Raw genomic sequence first — 27,592 nt, 5'->3', positions numbered from 1 at the left:
ACTGAGCCACTTTCACTGAAAGGGGGCTATCAACAATCTTACAGAACTCAGCCTAAAACCTGTGGGAGCTGATGCAAACTCCAGCTAGATAGCACCAGGATTGAGTAAAATTTCAGGACACTTGAGTGTTGCAGAAGTGTTTGATGTGTGGAAAATCCACACGTCTGGTGTCACAAGCCATATAGTGCTGTAGTTGAGAATAAATAGGTACAGGAGAATGTGTCTTTTCCTTTACAAATATAGAATAACATTTCCCAGTGCCTGGATCCCACTGTCTACAACTAAACAGAGTTTCAGTATGGAAGCCCTTCCACATTCATTATGTTTCTTCTTCCCCATAAAGCTGGAAGGAGGAGAAGGGGAAGACAGAGGATGAGATGGTTGGATGGCATCACCGATTGCATGGACATGAGTCTGAGCAAGCTTCGGGAGTTACTGAACTAGTGTGAACTAGTTTCCTAAATTTATTAAGGACTACTTCCTTGACCACCACCACTGGAGACTCAAGATATCACTGAATTACTGATCGCGGTTTTAAAGATAGGCACTTAAGACTAACCTAATTCCCTGGAACACTAAAATTCAAACGCAAGACTTGCCCACAGTCACTCAGTAATGATTAAATGGGATAATACATGTAAAGTGCCTGTCACGGGGCCTGGCACAGAGGGCCACCCAGGAGTTGACTAGAATGAAGTGCTCAGACCAGATGTTCCAGCTGCAAGCTCACAGGACCCCACACACTCGCTGCCTCTGGGTTATGCGAACTCTGAATTGACTATCAAATTTAAGGTTTTCATTTGCGCAGTGAACGTCCCTTAACCCTGAATATGGCTTTAGTTTCCCTTCTTGGCTTTTGGCCGTTTGGTGACCTTTTAGCTTTAAAAAGGAAACAGTTTCTACTGCAAACCAGTATTGGGCTTCCGTAGTTTCTACTGCAAACCAGTATTGGGCTTCCGTAGGTTTTTCTCAGGTGGTTTTATTTTATTTTACTTTTCCCTATAACAACTGCTACGTATTTTGATACCAGGAATTCCTTCCTCTGAGGAACTCCTTCACAGCGCTAGGTGACCGCGACACTTTTCATTTCACGTTACTCGAAAGGATCAGGCCACTGGGCCATGGAGCCGGACCGGCGCGGACGGTCATCCCGCTTACGTCACCCCGCAGCCTGCCGCTGACCTGACGCTCGTGAATGACGTCAGGGCCCTGTGGGTCCAAGGCTCTCCCGAGCGCCATGCTGGGCGCTGGCGGCGCGAGACTCGTGCAGGGCCTGCGGGCTGGGACGCAGGCATGGCTGTGGGGCGCGCGCGGCCGCTCCCTGGCCCTGGTGCACGCGGCCCGCGGGCTCCACGCGGCGAACTGGCAGCCCTCGGCCGGGCGGGGGCCGCGCGGGCGTCCGCTGAGCCTGTCGGCAGCCGCGGTCGTGAACTCGGCGCCCCGCCCTCTGCAGCCCTACCTGCGCCTCATGCGGTTGGACAAGCCCATAGGTGAGTGCGGACAGACGCGGCGGTCCGGGGGCTGGAAATGAAGCCCGAAAGCCGCGGCTTGGCCTCCAGGTGCTCTTTACCCTCGAGAAACCCGAACAGGGCGATCTCCGAAGTGCCCGGCCGGCTGTCACCCGCTCCCTGAATCCTGAGCGCCTGAGCGGGGCAGAAACTCCGCTCATCCCACAGACCGTGTTTGCAAGTTATGAATCGAGCGGAAATTCCGTGCCCGCATCCCTGGATTTGCGCAGATTTACAGTGTGCAAGCGGAGAAGGCGATGGCACCCCGCTCTAGTACTCTTGCCTGGAAAATCCCATGGACGGAGGAGCCTGGTAGGCTGCAGTCCATGGGGTCGCGAAGAGTCGGACACGACTGAGCGACTTCACTTTCACTTTTCACTTTCATGCATTGGAGTAGGAAATGGCAACCCACTCCAGTGTTCTTACCTGGAGAATCCCAGGGACGGGGGATCCTGGTGGGCTGCCGTCTATGGGGTCACACAGAGTCGGACACGGCTGAAGCGACTTAGCAGTAGCACAGTGTGCAAGCATTTCCACATTCATTATGTTTCATCTTTCCCATAATGCTGCAAGGCCCCCAAAGCAAATGCAGAGGAAACCAAGGCTCTCTGGAGAGCAGACCGGATGATGCTGAGTTTCTTAGCTCTTTGCCCTGCTCTGTTTGTAGCACAAAGATTTAATTCATTGGAATGCTGCAGGCATTGTACTTGTCTACTACTTATCAGCTCACGGTCGCCTCCTAAGGGAGGATTTCCTTGACTTTTCTGTGTAACATAGTCACCTTTCACTGCAGTCTCTATCTCTTTACCTCTCATTTTTCTTCATAACCTTCGCTGCTAGCCTTATGCATTTATTGGTTGATACACTTTTCCAATACAGCATAAACTCCACTTATATGGGACTTTTATTTCTAGTGTCTAGAAGACCCTGGCAGTAATATTGAAAGATTGAAGTCCTACTACATCGTCTAGCCTTAGGGATAGAAAGAGCTGTGGCCACTTTGTCCTTTCAGAGAACTCCCAGTCTGGTTAAAAAAAAAGTAACAAAGTATTGGGTGAGTTGGGAAAGTATGGGATCAAATATAAGAGATACAGATAGTAAGTACAGCAGGAAAAGAGTAATTATTGTGAATGTTCATTGCTGGAAAAAAGTTGAGAAGAAAGTGTACCTCAAAGCAGTGGTCCCCAGCTTTTTTGGCATCAGGGACTAGTCCCGGTTTCAAGAAAGACAGTTTTTCCCAATGTTGGGGGTTGTGGGGGACTGACATGGTTTTGGGTTGATTCAAGTGCATTTTGGGCTTCCCTGGTGGCTCAGCTGGTAAAGAATCCAGCTGCAATGTGGGGACCTGGGTTTGATCGTTGGATTGGGAAGATCCCTTGGAGAAGGGAAGGGCTACCCACTCCAGTATTCTGGCCTGGAGAATTCCATGTACTATTTAGTCTACGGGGTCACAAAGAGGTAGACACAACTGAGCGACTTTCACTTTCGCTTCACTTTTCAAGTGCATCGCATTTATTGTGCACTTTATTTCTATTACTATGACATCAGCTTCACCTCAGGTCATCAGGCATTAGATCCGAGAGGTTGGGGACCCCTGCCTCAAAGGACAGGTAGATTTTGCAGAGGAGGAAAGAGTTCCTCATTGGTGGGGGAATTATTTTTGCAAAGACTCAAGGGTAGAGTGTTGGTACACTAAGGATATAAGCTCATCTGGAACCCCAGTTGAGCATAGAAAATAGTGGGCATCAAGGCTGGATAAGAGCTGGACGGAATAAGAGTGGACAGAGGGGAGGGTGGGGTGGAGGCTGAACTCCAGGTAATCTGGCTGACAGCATGTACCATTGCAGAGGATGGTTCAGTTCAGTTCAATCGCTCAGTTGTGTCCAACTCTTTGTGACCCCATGAACCAAAGCACGCCGGGCCTCCCTGTCCATCACCAACTCCTGCAATCCACCCAAACCCATGTCCATTGAGTCAGTGATGCCATCCAACCATCTCATCCTCTGTCGTCCCCTTCTCCTCCTGCCCTCAATCTTTCCCAGCATCAGGGTCTTTTCCAATGAGTCAGCTCTTCACATCAGGTGGCCAAAGTTTTGGAGTTTCAGCTTCAACATCAGTCCTTCCAGTGGACACCCAGGACTGATCTCCTTTAGGATGGACTGGTTGGATCTCCTTGCAGTCCAAGGGACTCCCAAGAGTCTTCTCCAACACCACAGTTCAAAAGCATCAATTCTTCGGCGCCCATCTTTCTTTATAGTCCAACTCTCACATCCATACATGACCACTGGAAAAACCATAGCCTTGACTAGACGGACCTGTGTTAGCAAAGTAATGTCTCTGCTTTTGAATATGCTGTCTAGGTTGGTCATAACTTTCCTTCCAAGGAGTAAGCATCTTTTAATTTCATGGCTGCAATTACCATCTGCAGTGATCTTGGAGCCCAGAAAAATAAAATCAGCCACTGTTTCCACTGTTTCCCCATCTATTTGCTATGAAGTGCTGGGACAGGATGCCATGATCTTAGTTTTCTGAATGTTGAGCTTTAAGCCAACTTTTTCTTTTTTTTTTTTTTTAAGCAGTGGATGGTAAATACATTCAAATGCCTAGATATAGTCCCTCCACCTTTGCTCAGCTAAGACTCCCAAATTAGGCCTTGTTTTTGGTATTCTAAATTTATGCACTACCAATTTGAGATCAGAGCACTAAGAATTTATAGCAATCAGCAGTTAAAGTGAAAAAGTCAATTAAATGGTAGGCACAGTCCTGTCATCATGACCCATGGCATTTGGGGCCAGATTCAAGTTGATAGGCATAAAATTTTAAGCCTAATTCTAACCTGAAGCCTAATCATTGTTATTTTATTGTTGTGATATGTGTCACAGAGCCGTACGTAGTGTAGGCTTATGGGCATCTAATATCAGCAACTGCTCTAAGTCCCATTTCCATAAATCTCTGGCTTCTCCCTTAGAGGCTCGACCACATAATAAGAGACTGTAAAGAGTTTATATATGAGTAAAACTCTAGAGCCAGACTTCTTTGAATCTTCACTCTGCTCACTTGAGAGACCTCTGGTAAGTTACTTTACCCCTCTGGGCCTTCATGTCTCATCTATAAAATGAGGATACTAAGAATACTGACTTTGTAAAGTTGTCATGAGAATTTAATGTCAAGTCCTTAGAACAGTGCTTAACATAATAAATGCATGAGAATGTTAGCCATTACTTGAGAAATTGGAATTGGAGAAGACTGGGTAAGTAGTATTAAGTATGTTAGGAGGATACCTGCCTGCTTGCTTTGGTTCTAAATAAGATGACTGTAGGACTTTTCAGACAACCTATTAACAGTCTCAGTACTGTGCCGTGTGCTAAGTCGCTTCAGTCGTGTCTGCCTTTTTTCAAACCTGTAGACTGTAGCCCGTCAGGCTCCTCTGTCCATGGGATTCTCCAGGCAAGAATACTGGAGTGGGTTGCCATGCCCTCCTGCAGGGGATCTTCCTGACTCAGGGGTTGAACCCAGGTCTCTTGCGTCTCCTGCATTGGCAGGCAGGTTCTTTACCACTAGCCCCACCTGGGCACTCTCAGTACTATTAGAATTCATTCAGCAAGCATCGTTTTGAGCCCCTACTGTATGCCAGGAATGATAACTTGACAGTAGTAGAATTCCAGATTTGATTTTTCTTTGCTTAAATTCTTTTGTGGGTATTATGTGTATGGTTTTATAATTTTATTTATTTTTGACCGTGCTGGGTCTTGGTTGCTGCGTGGGTTTTTCTCTAGTTGCAGCGAGCAGGGGCCACTCTCTAGGTGTGGTGCGGGGGCTTCTCACTGTGGTGGCTTCTCTTGTTGCAGAGCACGGACTCTAGGCCCACGGACTTCAGTCGTTGCGGCACGTGGGCTCAGTAATGGGCGTTCTCGAGGGTCAGTAGTTGTGGCGTACAGGCTTAGTTGCCCTGTGGCACGTGAGATCTTCCTGGATTAGGGATCGAACCCATGTCTCCTATATTAGTAGGTGGATTCTTTACCACTGAGCCACCAGGGAAGCCCCTATGTGTGATGTTTTAATTTGCTGAAGTTTGCTGTTGTTAAAAAGTGGGTTTCACTGTTTTTTGGAAAGGATTACAACTTCCTACAACCATGTCACAGACTACATTATTTCAGGAAGTTGCAGCAGGTGGCGCTCTTTGCACTAAATTGGTGTAACTGGTTTTACTGCGTTTATGGCTGTTGGTGGTGTCTTGAAATAGTATCTATTAGTACATGAATCTTAGACTCAGTTTATACAAGCTCCTGGTCCACTCATCGCCTTTCAGAATGCTTGCTCAATTTATTTGAAATTTCCCAGAGAGTTTTTACCTTTTCTTTTTTTTAAAAAAAATTTTATTGTGGTAAAAGTCACATAACATAAATCATACTATTTTAACCGTATTTAACTGTACAGTTCAATGGAACTAAGTAAATTCACATTGTTGTGCAGAGAGTTTTTACTTTTTATGTAATGAATATATCTTTCTAAAACCTATTTGTATTCTCACTACCTTTCTTCAGGGGAGAGAACAGAATGAAAATATCATGTTGATAGTCGCAAAAGTGTCATAGGGAAGACAAAGACATGTTGCTGAGTATCAGGAGGGCAAAAGAAAAAGAAGGAATTCATGGTTATGTAGAGATTTAGATATCCAGAGTGATAGTCTGGAGGCAAACTGCCTGGATTTGAATTCCAGCCACGTTGAATTCTGCCATGTTTTATCTATGTTGTTGTTCAGTCACTAAGTTGTGTTGGACTGTTTGTGACCCCATGGACTGTAGCTCACCAAACTCCGCTGTCCTTCACTATCTGCCAGAATTTTCTCAAATTCATGTCCATTGAGTTCATGATGCTATCTAACCATCTCATCCTCTGCCGCCCCCTTCTCCTTTTGCCTTTAATCTCTCCCAGCATCAGAGTCTTTTCCAGTGAGTTGGCTCTTCACATCAGGTGGCCAAAGCATTAGAGCTTCAGCTTTAGCATCAGTCCTTCCAATGAATATTCAAGGTTGATTTCCTTTAAGATTGACTGGTTTGATATCCTTGCAGTCCAAGAGACTCTCAAGAGTCCTCTCCAACGTCAGTTTGAAAGCTTCAGTTCTTCAGCGCTTGCCTTCTTTATGGTCCAACTCTCACACCCATAAATGACTACTGGAAAAACCATAGCTTTGACTCTAGGGACCTATGTCAGCAAGTGTTGTCTCTGCTTTTTAATATGCTGCCTGAAGGCAATGGCACCCCACTCCAGTACTCTTGCCTGGAAAATCCCATGGATGGAGGAGCCTGGTGGGCCACAGTCTATGGGGTCTCGAAGAGTCGGACACGACTGAGCGACTTCACTTTCCTTTTCACTTTCATGCATTGGAGAAGGAAATGGCACCCACTCCAGTGTTCTTGCCTTGAGAGTCCCAGGCGTGGTGGAGCCTGGTGGGCTGCTGTCTATGGGGATGCACAGAGTCAGACATGACTGAAGTGACTTAGCAGCACCAGCAGCAGCAGCAGGGGCTCAGAAGGTAAGGAGTCTGCTTGCAGTGCAAGAGACCTGGGTTCAAGCCCGGGTTGGAAAGATTCCCCTGGAGAAGGGAATGGCAACCCACTCCGATATTCTTGCCTGGAGAATTTTCATGGACAGAGGAGCCTGGTGGGCTACAGTCCATGGAGTCACAGAGAATCAGACACGACTGAGCGACTGACTCTTTCACTTTCAGGTTTGGCTAGGTTTGTCTGTGTGGCTTTAGGCAAATTACTTTCTCAGTGCTTCAGTTTCTGTGTTTGTTAAGTAAATATAATATCCTACCGCATACGTTCATTGTGAGAATCAAAAGTATTAGATGACAGCACCTGTCGCAGGTAAACACTGAATTTTAATTGTTTCCCATTATCACTGTCATTAGCATTGTTGTAACAACTCTAAGAGGTAGGTGTTCCTTCCCCTCTTTTGTAGATAAGAAAGACTGAATGTTCAAATTTAATATACTTGAGTGTCTGGTATCACTTGGTAGGAGCAGACACTAGAACCTTCATTACAGAAACCTTCCTCATCTGTAGGAGTACCCTACAGCTTCCCATCAATGCATGCAAAACCTATAACACAGACTTACGGCCAAGGAAATCTTGACACCAACATGAAATGCTATAGGTGGTTACACATCTTTGTCTTTAGAATTCTTCTTTAAGTGAAACCTTCAGCTCTTATTGCATCAGGAAAATGCCTGTGAAGTAGTGGCCTTTCTTTTCTATCAGAACAGGTTCAGCTAGCCACTCCTGTCCCTCTGAACTCTACTGGTAGGTGCAGGGAGAAGGACGTTCTGAAACCCACTGTGTATTACTTAACCTCTCTGCATCTGTTTCCTCATCTGTAAAATGGGAGTGATAACAGTGCCTGCTTTCTAAGGGTGTCTTTGACAATTAAATGAGTCTGTATGGAGAGAGCATCAGGAGCACTGCCTGACACTCCGCAAATGTTTACCGAACGTTATTGTTGTTACTGTTTGAGATGGGACACACTGAATGTGAGTCTATCCAGGACAACCTAAATTCAGCTCTAGACTGGTCCTTCCTGTGTCTTAGCCTCTCCTTGCCTTGCCTTTTCTGCACTGTGTGTTTATACCCCTTTTGGAAAAGCTTTCCTGATTTTTCCCTGCTCCGTCCCCAGTTAACTTGGGTGGCACTGTCTTATGCCTTTGTAGGATCCTGTACTTGCCCTGTTGTTGAATTGGTCTATTTTATTGTTATTGTTTGCTTAACTGGGTTTCTCCCTTTTGATTTACAAGCTGTAGGAAGGGAGAAACCATCTCTCTCTTAGTCACCACTGTATTCACAATTCCTGGAACATCTCTAGTACAAAGATGTGCTTTATAAATATTTGCAGATGAATAAAGCTTGAATTTAATGAGGCTTAAACATGAGCCTAAGGACTTTGTCATCTGACCATTTTTGTGTAGTATCTGATTTCTTTAGCCACATGTCCTATTTCACTTTTTGAGGAAGAAGAAATTATCCTCCACCCTCCTAAGTCTAAGAATTAAGTTGACATGAGACACATTAATAGGAGATAATCAAACAAAAGTTTAATTGTATGAATGCAGGAGAGAGACCCAAGAAGACTGAGCAACTCACCAAAATGGTCAAAATATCCTCATCGTAAATACCATCTTCAGCTAAAGACATGGCAGGATATTGCAGGTAGTGGTTTGGAACCTCAAATGGGTGGGGAGGAAGATAATTCACTGGAGATAGAAAAGCAGATGTTTAATAAAGCAGTTATCTCTGGTCTCCAGGTCCTACCAAGTTTCCTACAGCACACCTAGCCCATGTTTTTGGCAGTTATCTGATGATAGCACTATTCTATAACAAGAAAACTTCCTCAGTCTTCTGTTTCTTAAAGATAATCAGCCTAAATTAATCGTCATGCCAGAGGGACACATTTGAGGGATTGGGGAGGGGGGAGGGGTGGGTGTTGTACTCTTATATCTCTTAGTAGGAAAGGAAAGCTTCAATTCAGTTCAGTTCAGTCACTCAGTCGAGTCCGACTCTTTGCGACCCCGTGAATCGCAGCACGCCAGGCCTCCCTGTCCATCACCAACTCCCGGAGTTCACTCAGACTCACATCCATAAAGTCAGTGATGCCATCTCATCCTCTGTTGTCCCCTTCTCCTGCTGCCCCCAATCCCTCCCAGCATCAGAGTTTTTCCAGTGAGTCAACTCTTCGCATGAGGTGGCCAAAGTACTGGAGTTTCAGCTTTAGCATCATTCCTTCCAAAGAAATCCCAGGGTTGATCTCCTTTAGAATGGACTGATTGGATCTCCTTGCAGTCCAAGGGACTCTCAAGAGTCTTCTCCGACACCACAGTTCAAAAGCATCAATTCTTCAGCGCTCAGCATTCTTCCCAGTCCAACTCTCACATCCATACATGACCACTGGAAGAACCATAGCCTTAACTAGACGGACCTTTGTTGGCAAAGTAATGTCTCTGCTTTTGAATATGCTATCTAGGTTGGTCATAACTTTTCTTCCAAGGAGTAAGCGTCTTTTAATTTCATGGCTGCAGTCACCATCTTCAGTGATTTTGGAGCCCAAAAAAATAAAGTCTGACACTGTTTCCACTGTTTCCCCATCTATTTGCCATGAAGTGATGGGACCAGATGCCATGATCTTCGTTTTCTGAATGTTAAGCTTTAAGCCAACTTTTTCACTCTCCTCTTTCACTTTCATCAAGAGGCTTTTGAGTTCCTCTTCACTTTCTGCCATAAGGGTGGTGTCATCTGCATATCTGAGCTTATTTATATTTTTCCCAGCAATCTTGATTCCAGCTTGTGCTTCTTCCAGCCCAGCGTTTCTCATGATGTACTCTACATAGAAGTTAAATAAACAGGCTGACAGTATACAGCCTTGACGTACTCCTTTTCCTATTTGGAACCAGTCTGTTGTTCCATGTCCAATTCTAACTGTTGCTTCCTGACTTGCATGTAGGTTTCTCAAGAGGCAGGTCAGGTGGTCTGATAGTCCCATCTCTTTCAGAATTTTCCACAGTTTATTGTTAGAACTTATCTAATAGGTGCTATATCCAAACAATCATTGAAAGATTTTCTTTTGAAAATTGGATATCTATTCTTTTGAAAATTGGATATCTACTGAAGTTGATGTGTAAAATATCCATCCCTATAGTCTCCTTGGTTTTAGCTTAATTTCATCTAGTTTACGAGCTGGGTATCAGAACTACTCATATTTGTGCATGTATTGTTCTAGCAAAATATTTTATTTTAAAAAATAGGTTAATCCCTCTCTCCCCAAGTCATTTTATTATATTGTATTAACAACAATAAATAGTTTTATTCACTTTTTTGAGCAGGTAATCCACACATATAATAATGCATATGACATGATTCAGAAAGTACAAGAGTGTATGTAAAGTGAAAACTAAGTCTTCCGCTGCTTTTTCCGTACCAGTTCTCTTCCCTGAAAGCAATTGTTAGTATCAGTTTCTAGTGTGTGCTTCCTGGCATAGTTTATGAACATACATTCGAATGTATATATTTGTGTAGTATGTGTATGCATGTGCCTATATATACACATACACACACATATATAGTAAAAATTCTCAGCTTGTCCTCCATAGAATCGTTGGTAACCTCATCAGAAATACATGAGTATCCAAATCCCCAGAGTATGTCAGACTTTGGTTTTTGTCAACCTGATAGGTGAAAAATATTATCTCAATGTAGTTTTGATGTGTGTTTATCAGGTTGAGTATCTTTTCATTGGTATAAAAGCCATTTGCATTTTCCATTATGTTTTTTGTCCATTTTTTTCAGTTGGGCTGTTGATGTCTCTCCAGTTTCTGGGAACCCTACATGTTAGGGAGAATAGCCCTCCGTGACATGAGTTTCAAGTTTATTTTCCCAGTTTTGTCATGTGGTTTTGACTTTGTGTTCCTTACTTCTTTTGGCTGCAGCGTTCAAGCAAACGAAAGCAGTTGACTAACTTGAATCTGTACCCTGTTTTGTCTCTTTATTTTTGCTCAGGAACCTGGCTGCTGTATCTGCCATGTACTTGGAGCATCGGTCTGGCAGCAGACCCAGGTTGCCTCCCAGATTGGTACATGTTATCTCTGTTTGGCACTGGAGCTGTTCTGATGCGTGGAGCCGGCTGTACTATTAACGACATGTGGGACCAGGACTATGATAAAAAGGTAGATTCATCCCAGAAAGTCACAGGGACTCCTCTCAGTTCTGCAGAGTAAGACCGTGGCCTGCCTTTTGAATGCCACACAAAGGGACTGGATCACTTAGTGTCCTCACTGAAATAACAAGTGCCGGTATCCTCTGAATAGCTGGTGTTGTAAAGTGCGGAGAGCTACCTTTCTTAACCCAGGAGCAGCTGCAGGGGCCGTGTGCACTTCCTTTTTACAACATGAATTCAAACTTGGAAGGCCAGAGTAAGGATATTGGAAGTGAAAGTGAAAATTCCATCCTGAACCTGGGGGTGCCTGAAAGAACTGTCAGCCCTTCCTTTGAGAACTTTTGGGACCATAACCATTCTTGTGTAAATCAAACCTTAATTTAAATGAACCAAGGCAGCCCTACTAGCATTTGCAAAACATAATTTCATCTTTTTTTCCTCCTTAGAAAAAACAATACATGCTTACTCTGAAATACTCAATACAAAAAATAGAAAGGATAGAAAATGCCAGTGTTCCTTCTGCCTTCCCCAAGCCCCAAGAGAAAACTTCATTTAAAACTTGATACATTATATTTATTTTCCCAAGGGAAAGGTCCATTTTGTTTGCCTTTTATTCCAGCAGCCATACTATAACAAGTACAAGCTCATTAAATGCTTGAGTAAATAATCAAATAAATATTCAATTTGTAAGAAATCCAGGATGAATTATGTAAAGTAAATAATCATATAACACATAAAGTGAATAATCTTCTGGGGTTTGCCTTTCCTATAAGTCTGAGTTTTCCTTAAGTAAAGCATACCTATAATGATTTTTAGTTCAGTTCAGTCGCTCAGTTGTGTCCGACTCTTTGTGACCCCATGAATTGCAGCACGCCAGGCCTCCCTGTCCATCACCAACTCCTGGAGTTCACTCAGACTCACGTCCATCGAGTCAGTGATGCCATCCAGCCATCTCATCCTCTGTTGTCCCCTCCTCCTCCTGCCCCCAATCCCTCCCAGCATCAGAGTCTTTTCCAGTGAGTCAGCTCTTCGCATGAAGTGGCCAAAGTATTGGAGTTTCAGCTTTAGCATCAGTCCTTCCAAAGAACACCCAGGGCTGATCTCCTTTAGAATGGACTGGTTGGATCTCCTTGCAGTCCAAGGGACTCTCAAGAGTCTTCTCCAACACCACAGTTCAAAAGCATCAGTTCTTTGGCACTCAGCTTTCTTCACAGTCCAACTCTCTGCATACATGACCACAGGAAAAACCATAGCCTTGACTAGATGGACCTTTGTTGGCAAAGTAATGTCTCTGCTTTTGAATATGCTGTCTAGGTTTAATATGCTATCTAGATTTTTAGTTCACATTAGTATATTTTTTAATACAAAAACATTTATCAAATACCTATTGTGAATGAGACACAGTGACGGATTCTGGGATTGCATGGATGAAAGATAACATTGCTGACTTCAGTTTAGTACTGTTAGCTATCAAGAGATAGTGTCCATAAAGAAACTTACTGAAGACCACCTACCTTACCTTAGCATCATGGACGGGGTTAGAGAGACTTTTTCAGGTAGGGTAAGGTGACCTTCAAACTATGACAGAATAAGATGCCAAAAATAAAGGCTGGGCTGGAAGGTGAAGGCCACTCTAGATAGAGGGAATCCAGAGGCATGGCTGTGAGCTAAAGTCTGTGATGCTTTATGGCTGCAACTGTGGGTTTGTGTGTGTGGCTGGAGGGTAGGACAGTAGCAGAGAGTCACTTGATCCACAGTAAAGGCATCTCTATGTCTCACTGACCCAGTTGGGATGCCTTGATCCATGCCAAGCGATGCATACTTTCTTAATTTGGGAGGTTGCACTTCCTGGTCGATTTTTCATTCTGTATAACCATATGAACAAGGGTATACTAGTGTATATCCCTTCAGAATAATTATTGAACACATTTAGAGCAGCTTGGTGTCAGTTTCCTGATTGTGATGTTGTAAAGCTTTACAGAATATTCCCCTTAGAGGAAACTGGATAATGGATACAAAGGGTTTCTATATTTCTTAAAATACAGAGATTTTTTTTTAATTGCATATTAATCCACAAATTATCTCTAAAAGTTTAATTTAAAAAATAACACGATTAACTTTAAAATAACATAATCAAACCGATCAACTTTTTCTACTTCTAAAATTAACAAAATAGAGCCATTTTAGTTTTCTCTTAAGTAAATTTTTTTCTCCCTAGATAAAAGGGAACTGATTAGATATCTTACATCTCCCCCATGCCTTTTTCACTGATTAGAAGAATCCAGAGTCTGTGTTGACATACAGCAGAGCACTTAAGTGAGTGTTTTATAGCTCTGGTTTTGCTAACATGAATTTTAAAATGTTGTGAGCATCTCTTTGAGGGAGTGGGTTGAAAAGCTTGGTCAAATTGTAATGCTTACCTTACAGTTTCTTAAAGGCTGTATATCCGTAAGTGTATGTTTATGGCTGAAGGTTTTGTTTAATATGTGTGTGTGTGTTGCTCAGTCGTGTCCGACCCTTTGCGACCCCATAGGCTGTAGCTCACCAGGCCCCTCTGTCCATGGAGTTCTCCAGTCAAGAATACTGCAGTGGGTTGCCATTTCCTTCTCCATTTGGTTAATATAGTAGATGACTAAGTAAATTGCTGATACATTAAATGATAAGTGAATTGCTGTCAGGTTATATGGACCAAATGTGTTTTGTTGATAAGGTATGTAGTCTGCTCAGTTCAGTTCAGTTCAGTCACTCAGTCATGTCCGACTCTTTGCGACCCCATGAATCGCAGCACACCAGGCCTCCCTGTCCATCACCAACTCCCGGAATTCACTCAGACTCATGTCCATCGAGTCAGTGATTCCATCCAGCCATCTCATCCTCGGTCGTCCCCTTCTTCTCCTGCCCCCAATCCCTCCCAGCATCAAAGTCTTTTCCAATGAGTCAACTCTTCGCATGAGGTGGCCAAAGTACTAGAGTTTCAGCTTTAGCATCATTCCTTCCAAAGAAATCCCAGGGTTGATCTCCTTCAGAATGGATGTAGTCTTCTAGTCATGTGATAAACATTATGTCCCAAAATCTCAGTGCGCAGGTGTTAATGATTTGGTTTTGTCAGCTGTGAGCATTCTAGTTTCATAAAAACCACATAGAATATGTTTTTTGATTATCAGGTTACGTCATTTTTAGTCTTTTGATGGGTGCTTTATTTTCAGCTCTCACGTTTAGCCAGGCAGTTTCCCTTGTCCTGAAGGGGCAGTGTAATCTTGTGACTAGTACCGTGCTTGGTGGGACTGGACTGACTGTGCTGCCTTCACTTCTGTGACCTTGGGGAGTTCCTGAGCCTCTCTGTCTCAGTTTCCCAAAACTTAGAAGTGGCAAGAACTTCAAGTGGCTAAAAACGGTCGTTATAAGGACTCAACAATGCGATGCGTATATAACTCTTAGATTAAGTAGCCTACTGTAACACTCAAATACTGGCAGGAATAAGCATAATATCCTAAGTCAAATATAAGAACATAAATATTATTATTACTTGAAACTACAAATCGAGGATAAAATATCCAGTTCTGGCACTGACCAAGATGAATCATTACAGTTTCTGACAAACTGTTTCATTGCACAGTGAGGCATGCTCTAAATCTGGTCAGCACAACTTTTCTCTAAAGGGCCAGATAGTAAATATTTTAGCTTTGTGGGCCATGTAGTCTTTGTTGTAACTGCTACATTCTGTTGCAGCATGGAAGCAGACACATACAGTATGTAAGGAAATGGGCATCTCACTGATTCAATAAAATTTTATTTGTGGATACTGAAATTTGAATTTCAGCCTACTTGCATGTGGCACAATACTTTACTCTTTCTCTGATTTACTTTCAATCACCAAAAAAAGTAAAAGCCATTCTTAGCTCATCAGTTCAGTTCAGTTCAGTCGCGCAGTCGTGTCCGACTCTGCGACCCCATGAATGGCAGCACGCCAGGCCTCCCTGTCCATCACCAACTCCCAGAGTTCACTCAGACTCACGTCCATCGAGTCAGTGATGCCATCCAGCCATCTCATCCTCTGTCGTCCCCTTCTCCTCCTGCCCCCAATCCCTCCCAGCATCAGAGTCTTTTCCAGTGAGTCAACTCTTTGCATGAGGTGGCCAAAGTACTGGAGTTTCAGCTTTAGCATCATTCCTTCCAAAGAAATCCCAGGGCTGATATCCTTCAGAATGGACTGGTTGGACCTCATAGTGCCATATAAAAACAGAAGGCTGAATTTGGCTCACAGGCCATAGTTTGCTGAACCCTTGATATAAGTCATACAAAAATATATTATTTATAAATATTTATGGCATCAGACATTGCACTGTGAAGTAGGTACTATTATTATCTCTCCCTCTCTTTCTCCTTTAGTAAAAGTAACCTAAACCTTGGAGAAGGCAATGGCACCCTGCTTCAGTACTCTTGCCTGGAAAATCCCATGGACAGAGGAGCCTGGTGGGCTGCCGTCTATGGGGTCACACAGAGTCGGACACGACTGAAGTGACTTAGCAGCAGCAGCAGCAACCTAAACCTGTGGGAGGTCAAGTAATTTGCCAGAATTCACAGAGCCAATAAGTGATGGAATTGGATTCAAATGCTAGGCTCTCTGATACCAGACCCTGAGTTCTCAACTTCCAGCAGTGCTGAAAATTTTGGTTATGCTGTTTATTTGTGGTTGAGTTTAGAATAATCACAAGGTTTCAAACCCTGGCTCCCTGCATTGGAAATTTGAAGTCTTAGCCTCTGGACCACCATGGAAGCCCCATTCCCACTTTCAGACTCACATAATCTGTCTTCTTTCTTCATAGCTGACGTCTGTTGTAGTGCTCCCCATACTCACATGATAGCACCCTTATCTGACTTGCTCTGCACTTTCCCTTCCTGACAGTCCCGTTAATTTTGTCCCTCATTGCTCTCTAGAAATTGAGCATATACTTGCTAAGCTGGGTAGCTAGTTAGATTGGGAAGTTGCTTTGTTTTGTTTGTAGATGGGGATGGGCGACAGAAAGAGGAATGAATGGTGGGACTTTTTAGTTCTTTTCAAAGCTGTTTTAAATAGGAACTTTGATTCTTGGCAGTACTTCCAGTGTCCACTTTTTATTCACGTATCTGTGTTAGTGGGTACCATGGGCCAGTCTCTTGAGTCAATGTTTAAGTAAATAATTGAGCTATTTCTCAACACTAAGGGATCTGTTTTATGTGTTAAGGTTACAAGAACAGCAAGTCGCCCAATAGCTGCTGGAGACATTTCAACTTTTCAGTCCTTTGTTTTTCTTGGGGGACAGCTGACCTTGGCCCTGGGCGTTCTTCTGTGTCTGAATTACTACAGGTACAGTAAACGTGTTTTTCATAAGCATGCATAAAATCTCTCATTTGGTACAGAAGTAGATATAAGATAGAATCAAAATACCTGAATCACAAAGTTGTTTAGTACCTAATCAAACATCTGTAAAGTTAACAATCTAAGTAAATCACCCCATGTTGTATAAAGTCAGGAATGCTTTCGGCCAAAGGAATGATGAGATCAGCAATTTCATTTATCCTTCCCTGGTAGCTTAGACAGTAAGGCATCTGCCTACAATGCGGAAGACTGGGGTTCAATCCCTGGGTCAGAAAGATTCTCTGGAGAAGGAAATGGCAACCCACTCCAGTACTCTTGCCTGGAAAATCCCATGGACGGAGGAGTGTGGCAGGCTACAGTCCATGGGGTCGCAAAGAATCGGACACAGCTGAGCAACGTCACTCACTTACTCGCTCACACCACCTCCAGGACTTGCGCTGTGTGTTCCCTCAAGGACTCAAGGCACTTTCCTAGGTTTTCTAGGTGCATGCATGGGAGTGTGTGTATAAACCCATTTGTGTAATTTTTCCTATCCACGTAGTGTCTCTGAAGTGGTAGGGGCAGGAGAGGCAGGAATGATTGTACTCACTTTGCAAAAAAAAGGTCTTTCCCAGAGTCGTATTCCTAATCAGCGACAGAAGAAAAAGGACTCATTTGTGAACCTCTTAAACGCAGACAGAATTAAACTTTTGTGTATCAGATGGCTGCTTACTACATAGTGCTTCAATAAGACAGAAAAGAGGAGGAGCTCAGCGAATAAGCATATGGAGACTAGACTTACTGCATATCTTATCCTGATAGTCTAGTGGTATCTTATCAGTCGAGTGATAACACTTTGAAAGGTTATTCCTGGAGGGGTAATGCCAGGTGAGCTGTGAGCATCCTGAGAACATCTGATGTCTTCCTCCTTTCCTAGGTGCTTTGTGACCTTATAATGCCTTGTCATGCGTACAGGGAGGAGTATTTGGACTCCCATTCTCTGTTAGGACATCTCAGTTTACCTGCTGTCTCGATGTTTTAAAGTGAAATTTAGACAGGCAGTAGCATCTGGGGAATATCGTGTTGGATACTGGGGCCAGATGCCTTAGGCCTGAGTCCAGCCCCGATGCTGACTAGCTGTTATGACATGTGGCAAATTACTTTCTCTTTGTGCTTTAGTTTTTCCCTCTGCCCGCCCCCCTGCCCCCCGCCAAAAAAAACCAACCAACCAAGAAGGATAAAACTGCCCATCTCTTAGGGTTGTAGTGAAGATTATTATGACTTAACCATATGTAGAGCCGTTAGAGTAGTAGTCGTGTCCGACTCTTTGTGACCCCATGGACTGTAGCCTACCACGCTCCTCCGTCCATGGGATTTTCCAGGCAAGAGTACTGGAGTGGGTTGCCATTTCCTTCTCCAGAGAATCTTCCCAACCCAGGGATTGAACCTGGGTCTCCCCCATTGTAGGCAGATGCTTTACCATCTGAGCCACCAGGGAAGTCTAATACATGAAAGCAATATATGTGTTAGCTATTCTTATTTTGTTTGGTTGTTTATAACAGTGAAGGTATTTTAAGTTATTTTTGAGTGGAGGATAATTGCATTATAATGTTGTGTTAGTTTCTGCCATAAATGCGAATCAGCCATAAGTATACATATAGACCCTCTCTCGAGCCTCCCTCTCACCCCTCACCCCACATTGCACCCCTCTAGGTCATCACAGCACTGAGCTGAGCTCCCTGTGTATAGCACTTCAGGTATTTTCTAATCATCCTTTATACTAATTAAAGTTCAGGAATCAAGGTCTAGGAAGAAAATTTTACCAAATAAAAAGGTATAATTTAAGATAAATCATTTCCTAATTAGTGTTACTGTTGTTATCTTTTAGTGATTTTTAAGAGATGGTGACACTAATCTTTTTAATTTTTTTTTTTTTCTTGATTTCAGTATAGCTCTCGGAGCAGCATCCCTACTTCTTGTCATCACCTACCCACTAATGAAACGAATTACATACTGGCCTCAGTTAGCCTTGGGTGAGCTTGAAATAACTACTTAAGTATCTCCTTCAATACCCTCAAGCTATGCCTTTATATATAATATCATATACATGTGTATGTAATGTTACAGAGATAAAATGTCAGGTCAGTTGTGAAATTCTCCAAACCAGGAATAAATTGTCGTATTTTAAAAGAGGGCAATTAGCTGCTTTTTTGGCTAAAAAATATTGGACGTTTACTAAGGTCATTGTCATTATTTCCTGAAATGGTCTTAAAAATCTGGGTATGTCATAAAGAAAAAAATGAGCTGCCTCGAGCCTCCGTGTCCTAAGGATGCCATGGACTGAGAAGAAGGGGCACAGTTTGTGAGAGCTTCCTCCCTCTCTGTGAAGCTTCCTTAGACTTAGCCAGTCTCTCTCATAGCACTCTCATGTGGCACGACTCATTTCAACAGCAGCAGTTCAACAGGAAGACGCTGAGAGCCTGCCCTCTGTCCCCGTTGATAAACTGTAGACGCCTGGGAGATAGAGTATTCTTTATATATGGATGGTACTGCATCTAACGTAGCACTCGGCACATTTGGTAGAAAGAGGAAGATAGGTATGTAAGTCAAAATCTATTGCAAAAAGAACTGTTCCTCGACTTTTCTATTCTATTCCTAGAATAATCTTGAAGAGTGTTAAGAAAGCTAGTATATTTACGTATTTCTTGAAACCCTAACTTTTACTTTGTGTCAGGAATCATACTAAGTGCTAGAAAAATAAAAATGACTGAAACACATTCACCATCCTGAAGGAGCAAGTCCCTCAGGTACCTCAGACTCAGTGAGTCCCAGACATCTTTTCTCAGACACCCTTTTTTTTTTCCTCTGACATTGCCTGTTTCCACTTAGAATCCCTCTTCCTCAGCTGATGAAGTGCCTCTCGTCTGCGGTCCCACAGAGCATGCGTGTGGGCGTGCCTGAGGGACTTGCAGGCTGGATGTCTAGCAGGCAGCTCAGTATCTGATCTGAAGCTGAGAGAAGTGATTAGGCTGACACAGAGATACTTAGGAGTTGTCGCCATGCGGATGTTTGTTTATAGTCCTTAGAGAGGGGGTAAGGAACCAGTGTTTCTGTCTGTGCTCTTTGTTTCTGTAACTTGAAGGGGAAATACAGCAATAAAGAAAAGGACACAGGAGTTTGACTCAGACAGGTCTGAGTGCAAACCCTAAGGCATCTCCTATTTATTGGTTGTGCCAGGCGTCATACTAGGTAGGACACATGTTCTTCCCACGAAACCCCCTGTTTATTTCGGGATATTCTCTCTGTTAGCAATGTAATTTTTAATTACCCTTTCAGGTTCCGTTTTCCTGTTTTGTAAAGTGTTGCTAATAACTACCACAGACACTTGGGAGGATTTAAGAAAGAAGCGTGAGAAAGCAGCACACGCAGAGCCTGATACATGGAAGCACCTCATACATGCACATGCCGCCTTCCTCCCCTGTGGATTCTAAAGTACATTTAGACTTTTCTTCTCTTTCTCTGTCACTAATTGTAGGGTTGACATTTAATTGGGGAGCATTGCTTGGATGGTCTGCTGTCAAGGGCTCCTGTGATCCATCTGTTTGCCTTCCTCTCTATTTTTCTGGAATTATGTGGACTCTGATATACGATACTATCTATGCCCATCAGGTAAAGAAATATCCTTTTTTGTAACTTTGGTTTAACTGTTTTTTTTTTTTTTTAAGAACTTAAAAATAAGAAGCAAATTAAAAGAAAAGGTGTTTTCTTTTAAAAAAATTGAGGTAATTGGTTAATAACGTTATGTGTGTCATTGTACAGCATTGTATTTTGATTTCTGTATACACGTCAGGGTACTGACCACCAGAAGTTTAGTTTCCACCCATCTCCATACTGTTGACTCCCTTTATCCATTTTGCCCTGCCCACAGCCCCTTCCCCTCTGGTAACCACTAATCTGTTCTCTGTATCTATGTGTTTTAGTTTTGTTTGTTCATTTATTTTTTTAATATTCCACATGTGAGTGAAATTATGTGGTATTTGTCTTTTTCTGTCTGACTTTTTATTTAATATAATATTTTATCTAGCATAATACCCTCAAGATCCATCTATGTTGTTGCAAATAGCAAGATTTTATCCTTTTATGGCTAAATAGTATTCCATTGTGTGTGTATATAACACATCTTTGTTAGTCCATCTGTTGATGGGCACTGAGGTTGCGTCCATATCTTAGCTTGTATATGGTGCTGTGATAAACACTGCGGTGCATATGTATCTTCTTGAATTAGTGTTTTCGTTTTCTGTGGTAGATACCCAGAAGTGGACTAGTTGGACCATACAGCAGTTCTGTTCTGTTCTTTTTGAGGCATCTCCCTTCTGTCTTTCCACAGTGACTGCACCTGTTTATATTCCCACCAGCCGTGCACGAGGGCTCCTCTTTCTCCCTCACCTTGTCAACACTTGTTATTCATGTCTTTCTGATAGCCATTCTAACAAGCATGGGGTGATATCTCTTTGTGGTTTGGGTTTGCATTTCCCTATTGATTAATGATGCTGAACATCTTTTCATATGCCTGTTGGCCATCTGTATGTGTTCTTTAGAAAAACTCTTCAGGGCAATGTCTGTTCAGACCCATTTGCCCATTTATTAACTAGGGTTTTTTGTTGTTGTTGTTGTTGTTGTTGAGTTCTTTATATTTTTTGAATATTAACACCTTACCAGATATATGAGTTGCAAATATCTTCTCCCATTTGGTAGTTTGTCCTTTCACTTTGTTGATGGTTTCCTTTGCTGTGCAGAAGCTTTTTAGTTTGATGCAGTCTTATTCATTTATTTCTGCTTTCGTTTTGCTTACCTGAGAAGATATATCCATTAAGATATTACTAAGACTGACATCAGTCAGGAGTGTACTGCCTATGTTTTCTTCTATGAGTTTTATGCTTCAGGTCTTACATTCAAATCTTGAATCCATTTTGAGTTAATTTTTATGTATGATATAAGATAGTGGTCTGGTTTCATTCCTTTTGCACGTGGCTGTCTAGTTTTCCCAACACCATTTATTAAAGAAAGTTTTTTCCATTTTATGTTCTTTGCTCCTTTGTTGTAAATTAATTGTCCATGTACAGGTGAGCTTATTTCTGGGCTCTCAATTCTGTTTCCAGTGATCTATATGTATCTGTTTTTCTGCCAATACCATGTGATTTCGACTATGATAGCTTTGTAGTATAATTTGAAATCAGGACATATGGTGTCTCCAGCTTTGTTCTTTTTTCTCAAGATTGCTTTGGCTTTTTAGGGTCTTTTGTAGTCCCATACAAATTTTAGGATTTTTTTGTTCTGTTTCTATGAAGAAAGTTGTTGGTATTTCGATAGAGGTTGGATTGACTGTAGATTGCTTTAGGAAGTATGGATATTTTAGTAATTTTAATTCTTTGAATCCATCAGCATGGAACAACTTTCCATTTCTTTTTGTCTTCGTTTCTTTTAACAATATCTCATATTTTCAGACTCTAGGTCTTTTACCTCCGTGGTTAAATTTATTCCTAGGCATTTTGTTGTGACTGTAAATGAGATTATTTTCTTAATTTCTCTTTCTGCATGCTCAGTGTATAGAAATACAACAAATTTTTGTATGTCAAATTGGTCCCCTACAGCTTTACTGTACACATTTATAATTTCTAATAGTTTTTTGGCAGCGTCTTTAGGGTTTTCTATGTATGAAACCATGTCATCTGCCACTAGTGACTGTTTTACTTCTTCCTTTCCAATTTGGGTGTCTTTTCTTTCTTTTTCTTGCTCAACTGCTCTAGCGAGGAATTCCAGTACTATGTTGAATAAAAGTGGCAGGAATGGATATCCTCATCTGCTTTCTGACCCTGGAAGGACAGCTTTCAGATTTTCACCATAGAGTATGTTTGCTGTAGATTTGTCTAATATGACCTTTATTATGTTGAGGTACATTCCCTCCATGCCCACTTTGCATGCAGTCTCTAATGTCACATGACCGTGATTACAACAATAAATAGAAATGCTTACAAATAAAGTTGCTAGAAGAGACCAGTCTGCCACGTGTGAGTGTATCATCAAGACCTAGCTCTACTTAAACAGGAAGGGTTTGACAGGAGAAGCAAGGAATAAACTGAGCCGGACGTGAAATCTGAATGGCTGTGGTTAGGTAGCAAGTGATCATTTTTCTACGTTTGATTTTCGCAAGATTGAAATATATAGGAAATCATTGAGATTTGAGAACTCTGAAGTAAAGAAGAGCTTATGTGAAGAATTAGACTTGAGTTTGATTTCTAATTTAGTAAAAGTCAGTGTAGGATTGTAAAAGTACCGTGATGCATAGACCTGGAAGATCATTTTAGCAGTTACATTTAACTTCGAGTTGGCCTGCACATTCATATTTGATCAACTGTGTTTCTGAGTTACTGCCATTTTTTTACAACTTACGGTATATCTGCATGGTTTCTATGGTTTTATTTTTTCGTTATGCTGGGTCTTTGTTGCGGTACGTGGCCTTCTCTAATTGAGGCTCGCGGGCTCTCTTATTGTAGCACATGGTCTTAGTTGCCGTGCAGCATGTGGGATGTTAGTTCTCCATCCAGGGATTGAACCCATACGCCCTACATTGGAAGGCAAGTTCTTTACCACTGGACCACTAGGGAGTCCCTGCGTGGTCTTTAAAACACAGTTTCTACTGGAATGAGATGTTAGTGATGGTTGCACAAGGCTTCTTGGGTGGCCCTAATGGTAAAGAACCCACCTGCCAATGCAGGAGATGCAGGTTCGATCCCTGGGTCAGGAAGATGCCCTGGAGGAGGGCATGGCAACCCACGTCATTACTCTTTCCTGGAGAATCTCATGGACAGGGGAGCCAGGTGGGTTGCCAAGAGCGGATATGATTGAAGTGACTGAGCATGCACTGAATTACATACTTCAAAATGGTGAACTTTGTGGTATGTGAATTAAATCTCAGTAAAATCAATTTCTTACTGCTTTCCAATGTTAGGATAAGAAAGATGATGCTTTGATTGGGCTCAAGTCCACGGCACTGCGGTTCCGTGAAGACACCAAGAAGTGGCTCAGTGGCTTCAGTGTGGCCATGCTGGGGGCTCTGAGCCTGGTGGGAGTGAACAGTGGTCAGACTGCGCCCTACTACGCTGCCCTGGCTGCTGTAGGAGCCCATCTGACTCACCAGGTTTGGTCTTTTTCTTTCCTTTCCCTCTTTTTCCCTTGGCATAAATTATAAAAATCATTTAAACAAAATGCCCTCTGTGTTTTACCAAGCAAGACACTTCCTAAAACAATTGCTTGGATTATACCGATTTGACTGTCCCTTCTTTGCCCTAGTATGCCATATAAAAAAGCTAGCTGTATTATTTTAGAGAAACAGTATGAACCTAAACCTAGATATTTTTTTTCCTTCTGATTTTCTTGGAATTATTTCTGATGCATGTCTAGAAAAATTTGAGCAATGTCTTAAGGGTGTGACTTGAGTTGAATTACTCTGAAAGCAAACTGATCAACACAACCATGTTGTGTAAATGTGATGGTTAGCAAACTAATCACTCACATGTTCGGGTCCCACTGGCATTGAGACCAAGGCAAGATAAGACACGAAATGCTAAGATGTAGACAGTGAGGGCCACCAGGTACATTAAACATCTCTTGATGCATTGGACAGCCCTGCACAGTAGAGAGCTGTCCTGCCCAAATGTTACTTGCTCTTCTGTTGAGAAACATTGCTCCAAAGGATAAGGCTAAAATGGAGGGTGGGAGCTGGGGGAAGCAGATCTTAGATCAATCAGTGTAAGGAAGAACTTTCTAAGTAGAACTAAAAATGGCATGTGTTGCCTGTCCAAGTGTTCCTCCACCTGTCAAGAGCTGGTTTTTAGGACAGCTTAGAGGCTATCCGTTGAAAGATATGGTCGATCATTTTCTACGTTGGGAAATAGTCTCAGGTGCATTAAAGGCTTCCTGTTGCTTGAAATTCTACAACGTTATCTTCTTCATAGTGACATGTTTATTTGTGATGCTGAAGTCTCACATGGCGTGTGCTCTTTCCTCCTAGATTTACACTCTGGACATCCACAGACCTGAGGACTGTTGGGAAAAGTTCACCTCCAACCGAACAATAGGACTAATAATTTTTGTAGGGATTGTCCTTGGGAACTTGTGGAAAGCAAAGGAAACAGATAAAACAAAGAAAAATATAGAAAATAGAATAGAAAATTAGCAGATTAAGTTTATCTAGGGATTTTTAAAACAAACTTTTACAAAACACTTTCAGGTCTTGTTACCACATAATTAAATTTGAATAAGTCTTATGGTATATAACTGAATTACAAACCAGTGGATGAAGTTTTAGAGCATTTTGGCCTAGATTTTAGTTCAAGTATGTACATGTCAGATTCTTCTCCTGTCACAGGAACCAGGGACTGTTTAGGATTTGCAGTGACCTGGAGTATTTAAATTAATGCTTTCTTCCTGTTGTAATCCTCATCTAGAGTCACAAGAATTACATGATTTTTAGCACTTTAGCAATAAAAACTCATATATGTCTCATCTAAATGAATGTCTCTAGGAAAGTGGGCACTTTTTAGGGGAAAGAATAAAAGCTGTTACAGAAAGTTGGGGCTTACTGTTCTTTGCATTGACCTTTACTTACTGCCAAAAGCTGTAATTCAGGAAACCATTCTGGTTTTTATATTTTAGGAGAATTTAAGTAAGTAAATAAAATTTTTTTTACCTACTCTACCTGTACATACTGGTGTTATTTTCAACCCTGACATTTATTTGCAAAGCCTCTATGTGCAGCCATAGGGACTAGAATGAGCAGGCGGTCACCAGGGACTATTTTAGTTTCTGTTTATTTTTTATCTCAGCTGATTGGAATTTATAGGATAGTGGTATATTGGTTACGTGTAATAACTATTTCTTTCCTTGCCCCCTTCAGAATATTCTCAACACAGGAGCCAGAATCATTTTTTTAAGTCCTCTATCAGATCATGTCATTGCTGTGCTCAGAACCCTCCAGGACCTTCACAGCCACCGAGTACAAACTAAAAGTCTAGTCACCTGGCAAGCCCGCCATGATCTGGCCTTGTCTATGACTCGTCTTCTCCGGGGGAATCTTCCCAACCCAGGGATCAAACCCTAGTCTCTTGCATTGCAGGCAAATTCTGTACCATATGAGCCACCCAGAAGCCCCCATTAGATAGAGTTTGGTATATGTTAAAACCTGTTAAGGGCTGAATTGTTTTGCCCTAAAATTCATATAGTAAAGTTGTAACCCACCCTCAGTAACACAGAACATAACCATATTTGGTGACAAGGTCTTTAAAGAGGTTAGTAAGTGAAAATGAGGTTGTTGGGGTAAGCCCTAAACCACTGTGACTGGTGTCCCTATCAGAGGAAATCTGGATACACACAGAGACACAGGCACAGAGAGATGACTGAACACACAGGGAGAAGACGGTCGTCCTCAAGCCAAGGAGAGAGGCTTCAGAAACCGGCCCGTTCAACACCTAGACCTCAGACTTCTGGCCTCCAGAACATGAGAAAGCGAATGTGGTTTTTAACCACCCTTTTGTTATGGCAGCCCAAGCAAACTTCATACCAAGCTGTAGTACTGAACTGTACAGAAAAGATACTTTACAAGTGCAGTTCCTAGAAAGCACTCCCTTTTCCACCCCAACCGTGACTTTTTTTACTCAAAGTTTTAACCCATATGGTGCCCATAATAGTAGCAATCGGAATACAACCCTCCAAAGATGTGCATGTCCTAATGCCAGAGCCAGAATATATATCACCTTATATGGTAAGGGAGCTTTGCGGATGTAATTGAGGAGGCTCTTGAGGCAGGGAGATTATCCTGGCTTATCCAGGCGACTGCAGTGTAATCACAAGGGTCTTTACAAGAAGGAGGCATGAAGGTCAAGTCAGTAGTAGGAGATGTGATGACAGAAGCAAGAGGTTAGGGTGAGGCAATAGAGGGTTCACAAGCCAAGAAATGTGGGTGACCTGTAGAAGCAGAGAAAGACAAGGACACAGCTTATCCCCTCTGAGCCCCTTGAGGGTCCCAACCCTGCTGACACCTTTACTTTAGCACCATGAGACCGAGTTTGGACTTCTGACCTCCAGAACTGTAAGATCATAAATTTGTGTTGTTTTAAGCCACTAGATTTGTGGTACTTTATTGCAGCTTCAACATGTAAACTAATAGAGCAATTATTTGAGCTCTATTAACCTGTCCTCTGAACTCTTGGTACCAGTGGAGCAGTGGCTGAGAATGCAAGTCCTGGTGACAGCTCACCTGGGTTTGAGTCTCTCCTCTAACACACACCAGTTACCTGATCTTCCTGTGGTTCAGTTTCCCAAACGGGGCTAACAATAATCTTGTAGATTTCAGAATCATCTGTCTGAAAGCAGAGTCCATGATAACTGGAACTTTGTCTTATCCACTAAAATAGCCCCAGTATAGCACACTGTAGGCATTCAATAAATATTTGTATTTTATCATACATCAGTGAGCCAACATTTGAATACATGCCAGAACCAGGGTTGATTGCCACTGTTAGAAATTATGAATGATGTTCAACAACACATTAAAAAATTCACAATGTGAGTCACCATAGTAAAAGCATAGATTTTCATGTTGTTTAGTTGTTTAGTCATGTCTGACTCTTTTGCGACCCCATGAACTGTAGCCTGCCAGGCTCTTCTGTCCTTGGAATTCTCCAGGCAAGACTGCTGGAGTGGGTTGCCATTTCCTTCTCCAGGGGATCTTCTCGACCCAGGAATTGAACCCAGGTCTCCTGCACTGCAGGCAGATTCTTTACCAACTAAGCCATCCGGGAAGCTCAGATTGTCATGTACACATGATTAAAATACATAAACATATATATAATTAAGATTAAAGAAAAATAGATATGTCATGGGTGTTAGGTTATTATAATATGGCTTTATAATAACATTAGATAGGCACTGGTCTTACATCTCATGTTTTAAACGAATAAATGAATGTAAACGTTAGTTCTAT

General features: G+C 42.3%; 1 protein-coding gene across 1 annotated transcript; it reads left to right on the top strand.

Moving 5' to 3' along the window:
• COQ2 (coenzyme Q2, polyprenyltransferase) lies at positions 1,200–25,304 on the top strand. Its single transcript, XM_013964761.2, has 7 exons — positions 1,200–1,490; positions 11,057–11,223; positions 16,439–16,560; positions 18,499–18,584; positions 20,087–20,220; positions 23,561–23,749; positions 24,623–25,304. Exons 1-7 carry the CDS (start codon positions 1,238–1,240, stop codon positions 24,785–24,787), a joined length of 1,116 nt encoding a protein of 371 aa, XP_013820215.2. The 5' UTR covers positions 1,200–1,237; the 3' UTR covers positions 24,788–25,304.

The sequence above is a fragment of the Capra hircus genome, chromosome 6, assembly GCF_001704415.2.
Source record: "Capra hircus breed San Clemente chromosome 6, ASM170441v1, whole genome shotgun sequence".
NCBI lineage: Eukaryota > Metazoa > Chordata > Mammalia > Artiodactyla > Bovidae > Capra > Capra hircus.
This window is presented reverse-complemented; position numbering and strand designations above follow the sequence as displayed.

Excerpts from the sequence above, each read along its gene's own strand:
- COQ2 (XM_013964761.2), top strand. The coding sequence starts at position 1,238 with ATGCTGGGCGCTGGCGGCGCGAGACTCGTGCAGGGCCTGCGGGCTGGG. Across the intron at positions 11,224-16,438 it reads ACCAGGACTATGATAAAAAG|GTTACAAGAACAGCAAGTCG; the intron begins GTAGATTCATCC and ends TTATGTGTTAAG. Across the intron at positions 23,750-24,622 it reads GAGCCCATCTGACTCACCAG|ATTTACACTCTGGACATCCA; the intron begins GTTTGGTCTTTT and ends CTTTCCTCCTAG.